The sequence below is a fragment of the Tachyglossus aculeatus genome, chromosome 6 (genome assembly GCF_015852505.1).
Source record: "Tachyglossus aculeatus isolate mTacAcu1 chromosome 6, mTacAcu1.pri, whole genome shotgun sequence".
Classification (NCBI taxonomy): Eukaryota; Metazoa; Chordata; class Mammalia; order Monotremata; family Tachyglossidae; genus Tachyglossus; species Tachyglossus aculeatus.
In genome coordinates this window covers 6,203,331-6,222,619 of record NC_052071.1, presented here as the reverse complement: position 1 = coordinate 6,222,619, position 19,289 = coordinate 6,203,331, and the positions used below count along the sequence as shown (strand labels likewise).

The 19,289-nt window shown below is 63.0% G+C and overlaps 1 protein-coding gene across 1 annotated transcript in view; it reads left to right on the top strand.

Annotated features, from left to right (window-relative positions):
• Nucleotides 1–10,387: 10,387 nt before the first annotated feature.
• Nucleotides 10,388–19,289, top strand: part of FAT4 (FAT atypical cadherin 4) — a 153,067-nt gene continuing 144,165 nt past the window's right edge. Inside the window, 2 exon segments of the mRNA XM_038748420.1 lie at nt 10,388–13,972; nt 13,974–15,545. Of these exon segments, the coding sequence (XP_038604348.1) occupies nt 10,388–13,972; nt 13,974–15,545 (5,157 nt within the window).

Sequence of the window (19,289 nt, the reverse complement as noted above, 5' to 3'; positions counted from 1 at the left end):
CCACTCCTGATCTATAGCCTTACCTCCTTCCTCTCCCCACAGCACCTGTATATACGTTTGTACACATTTATTACTCTATTTATTTTACTTGTACATATTTATTCTATTTATTTTATTTTGTTCATATGTTTTGTTTTGTGGTCTGTCTCCCCCTTCTAGACTGTGAGCCCGCTGTTGGGTAGGGACCGTCTCTAGATGTTGCCAACTTGGACTTCCCAAGCGCTTGGTACAGTGCTCCGCACACAGCAAGCGCTCAATAAATACGACTGACTGACTATAGCCGCTGAGGGCCACCAGGGGGCGGCAATTACCCGCTCCTGGTGTCCTTCTGGGCTGTAGCCGCTGTGGACCAGCAGGGGGCGGTGTCTACCCGCCGCTGGTCGCCCGCTCCCGGAGCTCGGGGCTTTTGCCCTTTTATTTTGTTAATATGAGTTGTTTTCATCCCAACTTGTCCTTCCCAAGCGCTTAGTCCAGTGCTTTGCACACAATAATTGCTCAATAAATACGATTGATTGATTCATTCATTCATTCAATCGTATTTATTGAGCAATTACCGGGCGCAGAACACCGGACTAAGCGCTTGGGAAGGACAAGTTGGCAATATAGGGAGACGGTCCCCACCCAACAGTGGGCTATTTTGTTGTCTTGTCTCCCCCTTCTAGACTGTGAACTCGCTACTGGGTAGGGACCGTCTCTATATGTTACCGACTTGTACTTGCCGAGCGCTTAGTATAGTGCTCTGCACACAGTAAGCCCTCAATAACTACGATTGAATGAATGAATGAGGGTGCAGGCGACTCCCAGCCTGCCAATTAGGCTCCCCCTAAATTACCCCTGCCCACAGATCCTCCTATATCTGTCTCTGCCAACAGATCCCTCCAGATCTGTCTCTGCCAAAAGGTTTCCCCAAATCTGTGCCAACAGATTTCCCCAAACCCATCTAAGCCAAAAGGTTCCCCCAAATCTGTCTGTGCCAACAGATTCCCCCAAATCTGTGCCAACAGATTCCCCCCAAACCCATCTAGGCCAAGAGATTCCCCCAAATCTGTCTGGGACAGGAGATTCCCCCAAAACTGTCTGGGCAGAGAGATTCCCCCCAAACTGTCTGGGCCAAGGGATTCTCCCAAAACTGTCTGGGCAGAGAGATTCCCCCCAAACTGTCTGGGCCAAGGGATTCCCCCAAAACTGTCTGGGCAGAGAGATTCCCCCCAAACTGTCTGGGCCTAGGGATTCCCCCAAAACTGTCTGACCCGAGAGATTCCCCCCAAACTGTCTGGGCCAAGGGATTCCCCCAAATCTGCCTGGGCCAAGGGATTCCCCCAAATCTATCTGGGCCAAGAGATTCTCCCAAAACTGTCTGGGCCAAGGTATTCCCCCAAATCTGTCTGGGCCAAGGTATTCCCCCAAATCTGTCTGGGCCAGGAGATTTCCCCCAAATGTTCCTCTGTCAACAGATCCCCCCAAACCTGTGTCTGCCAACCAATCCCCCAAACCCAGCCGTCACCACAGATTGCCCCACCCCAAACAACCCCTGCACACAGCCCCTCCCCCGCCCCTGTTGCGTACACAGGCTTATTTGCACGCCCACACGTCTCACTCATTCTTACAGCGCGCCACAATCAATCAATCAATCAATCAATCGTATTTATTGAGCGCTTCCTGTGTGCAGAGCACTGTACTAAGCGCTTGGGAAGTACAAGTTGGCAACATAAGTACAAGTTGGCCACAGTTGCACACTGTCACACAACCCCCTCGCACTCAGGCGCAACACAAAAATGACGTCCCCAGAGTCAGACGCCCGGACGCCAACGGGCCGTTGATCCCCAGGAGGCACACATGGATCCGTACACACGATATACACACAACACACACACAACATGTAGAGACACAGCGGTCCGCCGGGCGAAGGGGCTGCAGGGGAAAAGGGGGCCGCAAGGGGGCGCGGCCTGACAAACGAGCGGGCGTGGCCAGGGTGGCCTGGGCGCGGTCCTGCCGCTAGAGGGCGTGCCAGGGCAGGGAAAGGAACGAGGGCGGCACTTGCGCGGCCCTGCCGCTAGACGGCGTGCCAGGGCAGGGAGGGGAACGAGGGCGGCACGGGTCGCGGCTATGGCCAGCAGGGGGCGTGTTCAGGGTGGACACGGCACTGAAGGGGCGTGTGCAGAGCGGGATTGCACCACCAGGGGGCGGGGCCCGGGCGCCGAGGAGGGCGGGGGCGGGGCTTGACCGCTAGGGGGCGTTGCCCGGCCTCTGAGGGGGCGTGTCCACGGTGGCAAGTGCGCGGAGGGGGCGTGTCTACGGTGGCATTTAATAATAATAATAATAATAATAATGATGGCATTTATTAAACGCTTACATTACGCAAAGCACTGTTCTAAGCGCTGGGATGGGGATACACGGTGATCAGGTTGTCCCACTGCGGGGGGCTCACAGTCAACTCCCATTTTACAGCTGAGGTAACTGAGGCCCAGAGAATCAATCAATCAATCAATCAATCGTATTTATTTAGCGCTTACTGTGTGCAGAGCGCTGTGCTAAGCGCTTGGGAAGTACAAGTTGGCAACATATAGAGACAGGTCCCTACCCAACAGTGGGCTCACAGTCTAGAAGGGGGAGACAGACAACAAAACCAAACATACTAAGAAAATAAAATAAATGGAATAGATATGTACAGGTAAAATAAATCAATAAGCGAAGTGACTTGCCCAAGGTCACACAGCTAACAAGTGGTGGAGCCGGGATTTGAACCCATGACCACTGACTCCAAAGCCCGGGCTCTTTCCACTGAGTGCAAAGCATGTTCTAAGCGCTGCGGGGATACAAGGTGATCAGGTTGTCCCAGGGGGCTGGGGGGCTCGCAGTCAACCCCCATTTTACAGCTGAGGTAACTGAGGCCCAGAGAGGTGAAGCGACTTGCCTAAGGTCACACAGCTGACACGTGGTGGAGCCGGGATTTGAACCCACGACCACTGACTCCAAAGCTCGTGCTCTTTCCACTGGGCCACGCTGCTTCGCATACTAATAATAATGGCATTTATTAAAGGCTTACTATGTGCAAAGCACTGTTCAAAGCGCTGGGGATGTTACAAGGTGATCAGGTTGCCCCACAGGGGACTCGCAGACTGAATCCCCATTTTCCAGACGAGGGAACTGAGGTCCAGAGAACTCTCCCTCTCGTCCCCCTCTCCATCCCCCCACCGTCTTACCTCCTTTCCTTCCCCACAGCACCTGTATATATGTTTGTATGTATTTATTACTCCATTTATTTATTTTACTTGTACATATCTATTCTATTTATTTTATTTTAATATGTTTGGTTTTGTTGTCTGTCTCCCCCTTCTAGACTGTGAGCCCACTGTTGGATTGGGACTGTCTCTATATGTTGCCAACTTGTACTTCCCAAGCACTTAGTACAGTGCTCTGCACACAGTAAGCACTCAATAAATACAATTGATTGATTGATTGATTGAAGTGACTGGCCCAAAGTCCCACAGCTGACACTTGGAAGAGCTGGGATTTGAACCCCGGACCTCTGACTCCAAAGCCCGGGCTCTTTCCACTGAGCCACGCTGCTCCGCTGATAATAATGATGGCATTTGTTAAGCACTTACTATGTGCAAAGCACTGTTCTAATCAATCAATCATATGTATTGAGCGCTTACTGTGTGCAGAGCACTGGACTAAGCGCTTGGGAAGTACAAGTTGGCAATACATAGAGACGGTCCCCACCTAACTGTGGGCTCACAGTCTAGAAGGGGGAGACAGAGAACAAAACAAAACATATCAACAAAATAAAATAAATAGAATAGATATGTACAAGTAAAATAAATAGAGTAATAAATACGTACAAACATATCTACATATATACAGGTGCTGTGGGGAAGGGAAGGAGGTAAAGCGGGGGGATGGAGAGGGGGAGGAGGATACAAAGTGATCAGGCTGTCCCGCGGGAGGCTCACAGTCTTCATCCCCATTTTACAGATGAGGTAGCTGAGGCTCCAAGAAGTGAAGTGACTTGCCCAAGGTCACCCAGCAGGGGTGGAGACAGGATTCGAACTCATGACCTCTGACTCCAAAGCCCGGGCTCTTTCCAATGGTTCTTCCCAAGCGCTTAGTACAGTGCTCTGCACACAGTAAGCGCTCAATAAATACGATTGATTGATGATTGACTGATTGATTTCCACTGAGCCAGTTGCTCTGAGGGGGCGCGGCCAGGATGTGGCTTGGGCGGAGGGGCGTGGCCTGGGCACTAAACGGGCGTGTCCATTCATTCATTCAATCGTATTTATTCATTCATTCAATCGTATTTGTTGAGCGCTTACTGTGTGCAGAGCACTGTACTAAGGGCTTGAGAAGGGCAAGTCGACAACATCTAGAGATGGTCCCTACCCAACAGCGGGCTCACAGTCTAGAAGGCAGTGTGGCTCAGTGGAACGAGCCCAGGCTTTGGACTCAGAGGTCATGGGTTCGAATCCCGACTCTGCCAATTATCAGCTTTGTGACTTTGGGCAAGTCACTTCACTTCTCTATGCCTCAGTTACCTCATCTGTAAAATGGGGATTAAGACTGTGAGCCCCCTGTGGGACAACCTGATCCCCTTGTAACCCCGCCAGCACTTAGAACAGTGCTCTGCACATAGGAAGCACTTAATAAATGCCATTAAAAAAGGGGAGGGGGGGAGACAGACAGCAGAAAAAAACATATTAACAAAAAAAATAAATGGAATAAATATGTACAAATAAAATAAATGGATAAATGCAGTAATAAATCTGTACAAACGTATATACATCTATACAGGGTTTTGTGGGGAGGGGAAGGAGGTAAGGGGGGTGGGGGTAGGTGGAGAGGGAGGAGGGGGCTCAGTCTGGGGACGGCGCATGCGCGGAGGGGCGTGTCCACGGCGGGGCGTGGTCGGAGGGGGCGTGGCCTTGGTTGTGAAGGGCGTGGCTTGGCCGGAGAGGGGCGTGGCCTGCGTCTTGTGGGCGTGTCCGGGCGGCTCTTGCGCAGATGCGCAGTCTTGGCTCTGAGGGGCGTGGCTTGGGGACGTGGGGCGTGACCAGAGGGTTAGGGGCGTGGTCTGCAGATTAGGGGCGTGTCCTGGGCGGTGCTTGCGCAGATAATCCGTGACCTTGGCTATGAGGGGCGTGGCCTGCGGTTTGGGGGCGTGTCCAGGGCGGTGCTAGCACAGAGGAGGTGCGGCCTTGGTCCTGAGGGGCGTGGCTTGGGGGCGAGGGGCGTGCCCTGCGGTTTAGGGGCGTGTCCAGGGAGGTGCTTGTGCAGAGAGGGCAAGGCATTGGCTCTGAGGGGCGCGGCTTGGGCGGGGCCGGAGGGTGGGGGCGTGTCGAGGGGAGGTGCTTGCGCAGAGGAGTTGCGGCCTTGGTTCTGAGGGGCGCGGCTTGGGGGGCGAGGGGCGTGGCCTACGGTTTGGGGGCGTGTCCAGGGCGGTGCTTGCGCAGGTGGCGTGGCCTTGGCTCTAAGGGGCGTGGCTTTGGCGGTGATAGGCGTGGCCTGAGGTTTGGAGGGCGTGTCCAGGGCGGTGCCAGCGTGGATAATGCTAGGCCTTGGCTCTGAGGGGCGTGGCTTGGGGGCGAGGGGCGTGGGCAGAGGGACGTGGGGCGTGTCCAAGGCGGGGCCTGTTCGAAGGGGGCGTGGCACTAGCGGGGAGGGGGCGTGTCCAGGGTGGGGCTTGGGCAGAGGGGCGTGGCTTTGACGCGGAGGTGGAGTGTCCAGGGCGGGGCTTGAGCGGAGAGGCGTGGCTTGGACGTGAATGGGGCGTGGCTTGGACGAGGGGCGTGGCCTTGTGCATGGCGGGGCATGGCCTGAGCGGAGGGCGGGGCTTGGGGACCGAGGCGTGTCCAGGGCGGCGCTTGCGCGGAGGGGCGTGGCTTGGGCGTTGAGGGGCTTTGTCCAAGGGGGGATTTTTGATTAATTCACTGATCCCTTAATTAATTCATTCAATCGTATTTATTGAACGCTTACTGTGTGCAGAGCACTGCACTAAGCGCTTGGGAAGTCCAAGCTGGCAACATGTAGAGACGGTCCCTCCCCAACAACGGGCTCACAGCCTAGGAGGGGGAGACAACAAAACATGTGGACAGGTGTCAAGTCGTCAGAACAAATAGAATGAAAGCTAAATGCACATCATTGACAGAATAAATAGAATAGTATTTATTGACCGGAGGGGGCGTTACCAAGGCGTGGCATGGGCGCAGAGGGGGCGTGTCCAGGGCGGTGCTTTCAGAGAAGGGGCGTGGACTTGGCACCGAGGGGCGTGGCTTGGGCGGCGAGGGCGTGGCCTGTGGTTCGAGGGCGTGCCCAGGTCGGCACTTGTGCAGAGAGGGCAACGCCCTGGTTCTGAGGGGCGTGGCTTTGTCAGAGAGGGGCGTGGCTTTGGCTGAGGGGGCGTGTCCAGGGCGGTGCCTGGGCAGAGGCGCGGCCTTGTTTCTGGGGGGCGTGGCTGGGGGCGAGGGGGCGTGGTTTGGGGGCAAGGGGGTGGCCAGAGGGAACGGGGGCGTGGCCAGGGCAGTGCTTGCAGCGAGGTAGAGGCCTTGGCTCTGAGGGGCGTGGCTTTGGCGAATAGGGGGGCTGTCCAGGGCGGTGCTTGCACAGGAGATGCGCTGCCTTTGTTCTGAGGGGCGTGGCTTGGGAGGAGAGGGGCGGGGAGCTTTGGGGGCGTGCCCAGGGCGGTGCTTGCACAGAGAGGGCGTGGCTTTGACGAAGGGGGCGTGTCCAGGAGGCGCCTGAGCAGAGGAGGCGTGGCCTTGGTTCTGAGAGGCGTGGCTTGGGCGGAGAGGGGCGTGGCCAGAGGGAACGGGGGCGTGTCCAGGGCGGTGCTTGCGCAGAGTGGGCGAGGCCTTGGCTCTGAGGGGCGTCGCTTGGGCGGTGAGGGGGCGTGGCCTGATCTTGGGGGCGTGTCCAGGGCGGTGCTTGCACCGAGGAGGCGCGGCCTTGGTTCTGAGGGGCGTGGCCTGGGGTGCGTGGGGCGTGGCCAGAGGGAACGGGGGCGTGTCCAGGGCGGGTCTTTTGCAGAGGAGGCATGGCCCTGGGTCTGAGGGTCGTGGCTTGGGGGAGGGACGTGAACAGAGGGAAGGGGCGTGTCCATGGCGGCGCTTGCGCAGAGGAGGCTCGGCCTAGGTTCAGAGGGGCGTGGCTTGGGCAGTGAGAGGCGTGGCCAGAGGGAGTGGGGGGGCGTGTCCAGGTTGGTGCTTGCACAGAGAGGGCGAGGCCTTGGCTTTGAGGGGCGAGGCTTGGGCGATGAGGGACGTGGCCTGAGGCTTGGGGGCGTGTCCAGGGCGGTGCTCGCGCAGAGGAGGCACGGCCCTGGTTCTGAAGGGCGTGGCTTTGGGGGCGAGGGGCGTGGCCAGAGGGGACGGGGGGCGTGTCCAGGGCGGTGCTTGCGCGGAGAGGGCGAGGCCTCCGCTCTGAGGGGCGTGGCTTGGGCGGTGAGGGGAGTGTCCAGAGGGAGGGGGCGTGTCCAGGGCGGTGCTTGCACAGAGGAGGCGCGGCCTTGGTTCTGAGGGGCGTGGCTTGGTGGGGCGAGGGGCGTGGCCAGAGGATACGGGGGGCGTGTCCAGGGCGGTGCTTTTGCAGAGGAGGCATGGCCTTGGTTCTGAGGGGCGTGGCTTTGGCAGTGAGAGGCGTGGCCAGAGGGAGCGGGGGGCGTGTTCAGGGCGGTGTTTACGCAGAGAGGGCGAGTCCTTGGCTCTGAGGGGCGTGGCTTGGGCGATGAGGGACGTGGCTTGAGGCTTGGGGGCGTGTCCAGGGCGGTGCTTGCGCAGAGGAGGCGCGGCCCTGGTTCTGAGGGGCGTGGTTTCGGCGGCGCTGCCTTGGCTCTGCGGGGCGTGGCTCGGGGGGCGAGGGGCGTGGCCAGAGGGGACGGGGGGCGTGTCCAGGGCGGTGCTTGCGCGGAGAGGGCGAGGCCTCGGCTCGAAGGGGCGTGGCTTGGGCGGTGAGGGGCGTGGCCTGCGGTTTGGGGGCGGTTCCAGTGTCCGGAGCGGAGGGGAGGGGAGCGGAGCGGAACGCTCCCGCTGACAAAGTTTGTGTGCGGGGCTCCGCCGGCCTCAGCGCTGCGGTGCGGTGCGCGGTGCGGTGCGGTGCGGTGCTGCGGTCCGGGCCTCGTCCCCCCGCCGCCGGGAGCCCCGCAGCCCCCCCCCCCCCCCCCCCCCGCTGCAGCGAACCGGACAGCCGGGCCCAGCGGGGGACCGGGGGACTTTCGGGAACGACGCCGGACCTTCCCCTCACGCTCGGAGGCAGCGGGCACGGAGGGTCGTCGTCCCCGACGGGCCCCAGAAGAGCAGGACACCGGGGCATCCCGGGGGGATCGGAACCGGACACGAGGGACCGTTCTCCCCGAGGAGAGACGGACACCGGGGCGATCGGAACCGGGCACTTAGGGCCGTTATCCCCGGCCAGAACCGGTCCCGGGACCCGGGAGGAGCCGGACACCGGGAGTGGATCAGGACCCCGGGAGGAGACGGACACGAGGGACCATAGTCCGCGGGCCGAACCGGTCCCGGAGGGATCAGGACCCGAGAAGAGCCGGACGCCGGTGGATCAGGATCCCGGGAGGAGCCGGACACCAGTGGATCAGGATCCCGAGAAAAGCAGGACACGAGGGACCGTCATCCTCAAGCTGAACCAGTCCCGGGTGGAGAGGGACCCGAGAAGAGCCGGACACCGGTGGATCAGGATCCCGGGAGGAGACGGACACCAGTGGATCAGGATCCCGGGAGGAGACGGACACCAGTGGATCAGGATCCCGAGAAGAGTCGGACACAAGGGACCGTCATCCTCAAGCTGAACCAGTCCCGGGTGGATCGGGACCCGAGAAGAGCCGGACACCGGTGGATCAGGATCCCGGGAGGAGACGGGCACCAGTGGATCAGGATCCCGGGAGGAGACGGACACCAGTGGATCAGGTCCCCGGGAGGAGCCGGACACCAGTGGATCAGGATCCCGAGAAGAGTCGGACACAAGGGACCGTCATCCTCAAGCTGAACCAGTCCCGGGTGGATCGGGACCCGAGAAGAGCCGGACACCGGTGGATCAGGACCCCGGGAGGAGCCGGACACCAGTAGATCAGGATTCCGGGAGGAGACGGACACCAGTGGATCAGGACCCCGGGAGGAGCCGGACACCAGTGGATCGGGACCCTGGGACGAGCCGGACACGAGGGACTGTCATCCTCAGGCTGAACCAGCCCCGGATGGATCGGGACCCGAGAAGAGCCGGACACCGGTGGATTAGGACCCCGGGAGGAGCCGGACACCAGTAGATCAGGATTCCGGGAGGAGACGGACACCAGTGGATCAGGACCCCGGGAGGAGCCGGACACCAGTGGATCGGGACCCTGGGACGAGCCGGACACGAGGGACTGTCATCCTGGGACGAGCCGGACACGAGGGACTGTCATCCTCAGGCTGAACCAGCCCCGGGTGGATCGGGACCCGAGAAGAGCCGGACACCGGTGGATTAGGACCCCGGGAGGAGCCGGACACCGGTGGATCAGGATCCCGGGAGGAGCTGGACACCAGTGGATCAGGACCCCGGGAGGAGCCGGACACCAGTGGATCAGGATCCCGAGAAGAGTCGGACACGAGGGACCGTCATCCTCAAGCTGAACCAGTCCCGGGTGGATCGGGACCCGAGAAGAGCCAGACACCAGTGGATCAGGACCCCGGGAGGAGCCGGACACGAGTGGATTAGGTCCCCGGGAGGAGCCGGACACGAGGGGATCAGGACCCCGGGAGGAGCCGGACACGAGGGACCGTCATCCTCAGGCTGAACCAGTCCCGGGTGGAGCGGGACCCGAGAACTGCCAGACACCAGTGGCTTAGGACCCCGGGAGGAGCCGGACACGAGGGGATCAGGACCGGAGAAGAGCCGGACAAGAGGGACCGTCATCCTCAGGCTGAACCAGTCCCGGGTGGATCGGGACCCGAGAAGAGCCGGACACGAGAGGCCGTCGTCCCCGGGAGGTGCTGGACACGAGTGGATGATCAGGATCCGAGAAGAGCCGGACACGAAGGACCGTCGTCCACGGTAGGAGCCGGACACGAGTGGATCGGGACCCTAGAAGAACCGGACACGAGGGACCGGGGGCCCCGGGAGGAGCCGGACACGAGTGGATCGGGACCCGAGAAGAGCCGGACACGAGGGACCGTCGCCCACGGCCCGAACCGGTCCCGAGGAGGTAGGGGAAGGGATAAGGCGGGATAAGGCCCTACGGTGTCCCCCTCGGTGACCCCCCCTCTGGGTGTCCCCCTTGGGGACCCGGTTGCCATCCTCCCCGACCCCCCCCACTGGAACGACCCCCGAGACCCCCCGGGGGGGTTGCCCGGAGCGAGGCTGAGGTCCCTCCCCGAGGGTCCGGTGGGAGGCGGGGGCCGCCATGAGGTCAGGGGTCACCCGGGGCCTCGCGGGGCTGCTGGTTTTCCTGCTGCCGTTGTTCCGGCCGCCCCCGGCCCGGTGCTCCGAGCCCCACCAGGTGTTCCAGGTCCTGGAGGAGCAGCCCCCGGGGACCCCGGTGGGCACCGTGCCCACCCGGCCGGGCTTCACCTACCGGCTGAGCGAGAGCCACGCCCTGTTCGCCCTCGACGGCCGCACGGGGGCCCTGACCACCCGGGCCCGCATCGACCGTGAGAGCCTGGCCAGCGACGCCGTCAGCCTGCTGGTCCTGTCCAGCGCGCCCACCTACCCCACCGAGGTGCGGGTGCTGGTGAGGGACCTCAACGACAACGCGCCCGTCTTCCCGGAGCCGTCCGTCGCCGTGACCTTCAAGGAGGACAGCTACAGCGGGCGGCGGGTCATCTTGGACACCGCCACCGACGCGGACGCCGCCGCCAACGGGGTGGACCACACCTCCTATCGCCTGGTCCGGGGCAACGAGGAGGGCCGCTTCCGGCTGGACGTCACCCTCAACCCCAGCGGGGAGGGGGCCTTCCTGCACCTGGTGTCCCGGGGCGGGCTGGACCGCGAGACCACGGCGGCCTACGGGCTCCTGGTGGAGGTGGAGGACAAGGGGGAGCCGCGGCGGAGGGGGGCCCTGCGGGTCAACGTCACCGTGCAGGACGTCAACGACAACCCGCCCGTCTTCGGCCAGCCCCGCTACCAGGCGGCCGTGCGGGAGGACGCGGCCGTGGGCTCCGGCGTCCTGCGGGCCCAGGCGGCCGACGCCGACGAGGGCCCCAACGGGGCCGTCCGCTACCGGCTCCAGGACGAGGCCGGGCCCTTCCGGCTGGACCCGGCCACGGGGCTGATCACCGTGGGCCGGCCGCTGGACTTCGAGGCCCGGGCCCAGTACTCGCTGACCCTGCAGGCCCTGGACGGCGGGACCCCGCCGCTGACCGGCCGGGCCGAGGCCCTGATCCGCCTGCTGGACGTCAACGACAACGACCCCGTGGTCAAGTTCCGCTACTTCCCGGCCACCTCGCGCTTCGCCTCGGTGGACGAGAACGCCCAGCCGGGCACCGTGGTGGCCCTGCTGACCGTCACCGACGCCGACTCGCCCGCCGCCAACGGCAACGTCTCGGTCCGCATCCTGGCGGGCAACGAGCAGGGCCACTTCGCCGTGCAGGGCAGTAAGGTGCCCAACCTGAGCCTGATCAAGGTGGCCGGGGCCCTGGATCGGGAACGCATCCCCTCCTACAACCTGACCGTGTCGGTGGCCGATAACGCCGGGGTCGGGGACGGGGGGCCCTCGCGCTCTTCGGCCGCCAGCCTGGTCATCCTGGTCAACGGCGTCGACGACCGCCCGCCGGCCTTCGCCCGGCCCGTCTACCGAGCGGCCGTGAGCGAGGGGGCGCCCCCCGGGAGCTTCGTGGCCGGGCTGGCGGCGGCGGCGGCGGCGGCGGCCGGCGCGGGGGACGCGGGCCCCGGGGGCGCCCTCCGCTACAGCATCGCCGGGGGCGACGCCCCCGGCTGGTTCCGCATCAGCGAGGACAGCGGGCTGGTGACCACGGGCCCCGCGGGCGGGCCGGACCGCGAGCGGGCCCCCGTGGTGGTCCTCAACGTCAGCGCCCGCGACCGGGGCGCCCGGCCCCGCGTGGCCTACGCCCGGCTGGAGGTCACGGTCCTGGACGTCAATGACCAGGCCCCCGCCTTCGCCCGGCCCGGGGGCTACCGGGCGGCCGTGGCCGAGGGCGCCCCCGCTGGGACCGAGCTCCTGGTCCTGGAGGCGACCGACGGGGACCTGGGCGAGAACGGGACGGTGCGCTTCTCCCTGGCCGACGCCCACGACGGGGCCTTCCGCCTGGACCCCGAGTCCGGGGCCCTGACCACCGGCCGCCCGCTGGACCGGGAGGCCCGCCCCGCCTACTCCCTCCTGGTCCTGGCCACGGACCTGGGGGCCCCGCCCCGCTCGGCCTCCACCCGGGTCAACGTGACCGTCCTGGACCTGAACGACAACAGCCCGGCTTTCTACCCGCTCCGCTACTTCGCCCGGGTGCGGGAGGGCGAGCCGGCCGGTGGCCACGTGGCCACCGTGACGGCCGGCGACCCGGACCTGGGCCCCAACGGGACGGTCCGCTACAGCCTCCTGGCCGGGGACGCCTCGCGCTTCCGCGTCCACCCGCGGACCGGGGCCGTGACCACGCGGGCCGCCCTGGCCCGGGGGGAGGCCGCGACCCACCGGCTGGAGGTGGGGGCCGCCGACGGGGGCGGCCGCCGGGCGGACCCCCCGGCCCTGGTGACGGTGGCCGTGCTGGGGCCCCGCGACGGCCCGCCCGTCTTCAGCCCGGCGGCCTACGGCTTCGTGGTCTTCGAGAACGCGGCCCCCGGCACGCCCGTGGGGACCGTCTCCGCCGCCGCCCCGGACCCGGACGGCGACCTCTCCTACCTGATCGCCGGCGGCGACCCCGCCGGGGTCTTCGCCGTGGACCCGTCCAGCGGGAGGCTTAGCACGGCCGGGCCCGTGGACCGGGAGGAGCGGGCCTCCTACCGGCTGCGGGTGGTGGCCAGCGGCGGGGCCGGGGCCGGCGAGGCCGAGGTCAACGTCACCGTGCGCGACCTCAACGACAACGCCCCCCGCTTCGCCCGGCCCGCGGAGCTCGTCGACGTGGTGGAGGACTGGGGCGCGGGGCGGACCGTCTTCCGGGCCCGGGCCGAGGACCCGGACGAGGGCCCCAACGGCGCCGTGGCCTACGGCCTGGAGGGGCCGCCCGGAGCCCCCTTCGCCGTGGACCGGGACAGCGGCGCCGTCCGCCTGCTGGGGCCGCCCGGGCCCCCGGGCCGCGTCTACGGGCTGACCGTCCTCGCCTGGGACCTGGGGGTCCCCCGCCGCTCCTCCCGCCTGCCCCTGACCGTCACCGTCCGCGACGTCAACGACCACCCGCCCGTTTTCGACCAGCTGTCCTACGAGGTGGCCCTGCCCGAGTCGGCCCCCGTCAACTCGCGCTTCTTCCGCGTCCGGGCCACCGACGGGGACGCGGGGGCCAACGGCCGGGTGGCCTACGCCCTGGCCGGCGGGGACGACGACGGCGACTTCGGGGTCTTCCCGGACGGCCAGCTCTACGTCCGGCGCGGGCTGGACCGGGAGCGGCGGGACCGCTACCGCCTGCGGGTGACGGCCACCGACGGGGCCGTGGAGCCGCTGAGCGCCGCCGTGGACGTTGCGGTGGTGCTGGAGGACGTCAACGACAACCGGCCCCTGTTCGACCGCACCCACTACGTCTTCCACCTGGACGAGGAGCTGCCCGCCGGCTCCCCCGTGGGTCGGGTGGCGGCCGCCGACCGGGACGCCGGCCGCAACGGGGAGGTCAGGTACGCGCTGGAGGCCGGCCACCCCCCGGACTTCGAGCTGGACCCGGTCGACGGCCTGCTGGTCAGCGCCCGCCGCTTCGACCGCGAGGCCCTGACCCGGAGGCTGGGGGCGGCCGCCTTCACCCTGGCCGTGGTGGCGGCCGACCGGGGCCTGCCCCGCCCGCTCGGGGACCGGGCCACCGTGCAGGTTCTGGTCCGGGACGTCAACGACCACGCCCCCCCGCTTCCCCCGCGACCTCTACCGGGCCTCCGTCTCCGAGGCGGCCCCCGCCCCGACCCCCGTGGTCCGCGTGGCGGCCACGGACGCCGACGAGGGCCCCAACGGGCTGGTCCGCTACGCCATCACCGCCGGGAACGAGGAGAACCGCTTCGCCCTGGACGGCGGCACCGGCCAGCTGACCCTGGTCGGGCCCCTGGACCGGGAGGCCACCGCCTCCTACGCCCTGTCCATCCGGGCGGCCGACGGAGGGCCCGTCCCGCTGGCCTCCACCTGCACCGTCAGCGTGGAGGTCCTGGACGAGAACGACCACGCCCCGGCCTTCCCCCGCCCGGCGCTGCTGGTGGACGTGCCGGAGGACGCCCGGGTGGGCCAGCTGGTCACCTCGGTCTCGGCCACCGACGCCGACGCAGGCGACAACGCCGACCTCCGCTACGGGCTGGACGGGCCCGACCGCCACCTGGGGGCCTTCAGCATCGGCGCCCACACGGGGGGCGTCTTCCTGGCCCGGCCGCTGGACTTCGAGACCCGGCCCGCTTACCGGCTCAACGTCACGGCCCGGGACCGCGGGCGGCCCCCGCGCTCGGCCGCCGTGGCCCTCCTCATCCGCGTGCGGGACTCCAACGACAACGCGCCCAGCTTCCCCCCGGGCGACGTGGTCCGCACCGTGCCCGAGGACCTGCCCGTCGGCAGCCCGGTGGTCTCCGTCCCCGCCCGGGACCCCGACGCCGGGGACAACGGGCGGCTGACCTACGCCATCGTCCGCCAGGCGCCCCGCGGGGCCCACTTCCGCATCGACGGGGCCACGGGGACCGTCTACACCCGGGCTGCCATCGACCGCGAGGCCTCCCCGGCCTTCCTCCTCACCGTCCAGGCCAGCGACGGGGCCCGGCCCCCCGAGAGCCGACGGACCGCCCTGAAGAACGTCACCGTCCTGGTGGCCGACGTCAACGACAACACCCCCGTCTTCATCTCCCAGGACGCCCTGGCCGCCGACCCCTCCGCCGCCGGGGTCGGCTCCGTCCTGGCCGCCCTGGCGGCCGCCGACCCGGACGAGGGCCCCAACGGCGAGGTGGAGTACGAGATCGTGGGCGGCGACGGGGACGTCTTCGCCCTGGACCGGCGCAGCGGTGAGCTGCGGGTGGCCGCCCCCCTGGCGCCCTCCCGCCTCACCTACGCCCTCGTGGTGGCCGCCACCGACCGGGGCCCCGAGAGGCGGCGGGCCACCAGCGAGGTGACCGTCGTCCTCCGCGGGCCCGGGGGCCCGGTCTTCACCCAGCCCCGCTACGTCACCGTCCTCAAGGAGGGCGAGCCCGTGGGCACCGACGTCATCGCCGTGGAGGCCGCCGGGCCCGGAGGCCCCGCCGCCACGGCCGCCTCCGCCGTGGAGTATTACATCGTCTCCGTGCGCTGCCGGGACCGAAGCCTGGGCCGCCTCTTTACCGTGGGCCGGCGCAGCGGCCTCGTCCGCACGGCCGCCGTCCTGGACAGGGAGCAGGGTGCGCACTCCTACCTGGTGGACGTCTACGCCGTCGAGAGGTCGACCGCCTTCCCCCGGACCCAGAGGGCTGAGGTAACGGGATTTCCCCACCCGGCGGCAGCCCGGCGGCCTTCCGGCACCTCTCGCTTCCCCGCATCCTCGCGATCATCCGGGTGTGCCCGGGAGCGGGGGCCTGATCCGGGCTCGGTTCGCCCAGGGGAGGGCGGCGAGACCCTCCCGGCGGCCCATCTCCGTCTAGGGGTCTCTACGTTCCGGCCCCGGGACTCCCGGGTCACGCGGATGCCGACCTCGTGGAGGTTGGCGTGGGGGAGGCGAAAGGAGGCACGTGGTGTCTGCTGTGTGACCTCGGGCAAGGCACTTCGCTTCTCTGTGCCTCAGTTACCTCGTCTGTGAAGTGGGTGTCGAGATTCCGAGCCCCCTGTGAGGCAGGGACTGGATCCGTGGATTTGCTTGTATCCACCCCAGCGCTCAGTTAAGCGCCTGACACACAGTAAGTGCTTAACAAATACCACAGTTCTTATTATTTTCGCCGGCGGGGGAAGGCATCGTTGGTGAAACGAGCTGTGGGGATAATAATAATAATAACGATGGCATTTATCAAGCGCTTACTATGTGCAAAACACTGTTCTACGCACTGGGGAGGTTACAAGGTGATCAGGTTGTCCCACGGGGGGCTCACAGTCTTAATCCCCGTTTGACAGATGAGGTCACTGAGGCCCAGAGAAGTGAAGTGACTTGCCCCAAGTCACACAGCTGACGATTGGCGGAGCTGGGATTTGAACCCATGACCTCCGACTCCAAAGCCCGGGCTCTTTCCACTGAGCCACGCTGCTACCCCAACCCGTTCTCATCGTGGGGGTGGAGAGAGCCGGGGGTGAGTCTTGAGACCCTCCCTTCTTTTTTGATTCTTTGGGGCACACGGGTTGCAAAGGTTGACCTTTTTAACTAGCTGAGGAGGGTTTAGGTCAACGCATCCAAGACGGGGATCTTGTCTACTTCTGGTTTCTCCCAGGCGCTCTGCTTGCGGTAGACCGGAAGCTCCTTGAGGGCAGGGATCGTGTCCGCTGTACTCCGCTAAACACTCAGTCTACTGCTCTGAACACAGTAAGCGTTGAATACACGTCGCTGGTTGATCTGGGTTGTCGGAAACCGCTTTTCAGACCCATGTTATTCGTCGGTCGGTCAGTCAGTTGCATTTATCGAGAGCTTACTATGTGCAGAGCACTGCACTAAGCGGTTGGGAGAGTACACTCTAACAATAAGCGCTTACTACCACGCACTGTATGGGTTGAATCATCATCAATCGTATTTATTGAGTGCTTACTATGTGCAGAGCACTGTACTAAGCGCTTGGGAAGTACAAATTGGTAACATATAGAGACAGTCCCTCCCCAACATTGGGCTCACAGTCTAAAAGGAGTAGAGGACAGCGCCAAGGTGACAGGCTTGTGAGACAGGAAGGATGGTGGTGCCGTCTACAGCGATGGGAAAGTCAGGGGTGAGGACGAGGTCTGAGTGGGAAGATAAGGAGTTCTGTTCTAGACAGGTTAAGGTCGAGGTGACGGGGAGAGATCCAAGATGACATGTCTCGAAGGCAGCGGGAGACGCAAGACTGAAGAGAGGGAGAGAGATCAGGGCTGGAGATGGAGATTTGGGAATCATCCGGATAGGGGTGGTCATTGAAGCCATGGGAGCGAATGAGTTCTCCAAGGAGTGGGTGTAGATGAAGAGATGGGGACCCATAACGGTGCCTTAAGGGACCCCCCCCAGCTAGGGGGTGGGAGGCAGAGGAGGAGACCGCCAAAGAGACTGAGAACGAGCAGCCAGAGAGATCATCATCATCATCAATCGTATTTATTGACCTCTTACTGTGTGCAGAGCACTGTACTAAGCGCTTGGGAAGTACAAGTTGGCAACATATAATAGATAAGAGGGAACCAGGAGAGGACGGCATCAGTGAAGCCACCCGGGAGAAGGGGGTGGTCCACAGCATCGAAGGCAGCCGAGGGGTCAAGAAGGATTGGGATTGGGATGGAGTAGAGGCTGTTGGATTTGGCAGGAAAGAGATAATTTGTGACCTTTGAGAGGGCGGGTTTTGCGGAGTAAGGGTAAGCCAGCTCGGGGGGGTCAAGGAGAGAATTGGAGGAGAGGAATTTGAGGCGGCGGTTGTCTATGAGTCGCTCAAGGAGTTTGGAGAGGAACAATAGGAGGGAGACGGGGTCATAACTGGAGGGAGCCATGGGGTCCAGGGAGGGTTTTTTTTTTTTAACATGAAAGCAGTGGGTCAGAAACCATCGGAGATCCAACGGTGGAAGAATGGCAGTCAGGGAGGGAAGAGGGGAGGGGGCAAATGCTTTGTTCTCTGTCTCCCCCTTTTAGACTGTGAGCCCACTGTTGGGTAGGGACTGTCTCTATATGTTGCCAACTTGTACTTCCCAAGCGCTTAGTACAGTGCTCTGCACACAGTAAGTGCTCAATAAATACGATTGATTGATTGATAAGGTGGGAAGGGATGGGGTCAGAGGCGCAGGTGGAGGGGGTGGAATTTCAGAGAAGGCAGACCTCTTGATATCCTGCTGGGAAAGTTGGGAGAGTTAAAGAAGGAGCGGGATGGGGGAGGAACTGGAGATGGGCAGGAGAGATTCACTCATTCATTCGTTCAATCGTATTTATTGAGCGCTTACTGTGTGCAGAGCACTGTACTAAGCGCTTGGGAAGTACAAGTTGGATTTTAAGAAGATCACACCCCATCGTGTCAATCTTCTCCATAAAGTAGCTCCAGATGCAGTCGGTTGAGAGGTTGAAAAGTTTTTTAATTTTTTTTTTAATGGCACTTGTTAAAGGCAGACTGTGTGCCAAGCACCATACAAAACGCTGGGGCAGAACCAAGCTACTGAGGTCGGACGCAGTCCAAGTCCCCCACGGGACTCACGGTCTTGATCCCCATTTTACAGATGCGTTAACTGAGGCCTGAGAAGTGAAGTGACTTGCACAAGGTCCCACGGCAGACAAGTGGCAGAGCTGGGATTAGAACCCAGAGCCTTCTGACTCCAGTCCTGAACTCTAGCCACTAGGTCATGTTGCTTTTCTAAGTTGGCTACATTGTACTTTCCCAACGTGCATATGCTATCCTAGAGTTTCTTTGAGGTGCTAAAACCACAGTATTGAATGTAGTATTAAGTGCTTATTTACTGGTGGGGTAGGAATATAAGATTATTTTAGCCACAGTAGTAATAATAATAATAATAAGGATGGCATTTGTTGAGCGCTTACTGTGTTCAAAGCACTGTTCTTAGCCCTGGGGGGATACAAGGTGATCAGGCTGTCCCACGTGGGGCTCACAGTCTTCATCCCCATTTTTACAGGTGAGGTAACTGAGGCTCAGAGAAGTGACTTGCCCAAGGCCACACAGCAGACATATAGCGGGGCCGGGATTAGAACCCATGACCTCTGACTTCCAAGCCCGTGCTCTTTCCACTGAGCCATGCTGCTTCTGCTGTTTTAGTAGAGAAGCAGGGTGGCCCAGTGGAGAGTCAGAAGGACCTGGCTCTGTCAATTGCTTGCTGTGTGACCTTGAGCAAGACACTTCACTTCTCTGTGCCTTAGTTTCCTCATTTGTAAAACGGGGATACCTGTTCTCTCTCCTATTTAGACTGCGAGCCCCATGCGCGAGAGGGATTGTGTCCACCTATTTAACCTGTACCTACCCCAGCGCTCAGAACAGTCACTGATGCATAGTAAGCACTTAACAAATGCCATAAAAAAAGATCATCGGTCAATCAGTGGTATTTGCTGAGTGCTCCCTGTGTGGACAGC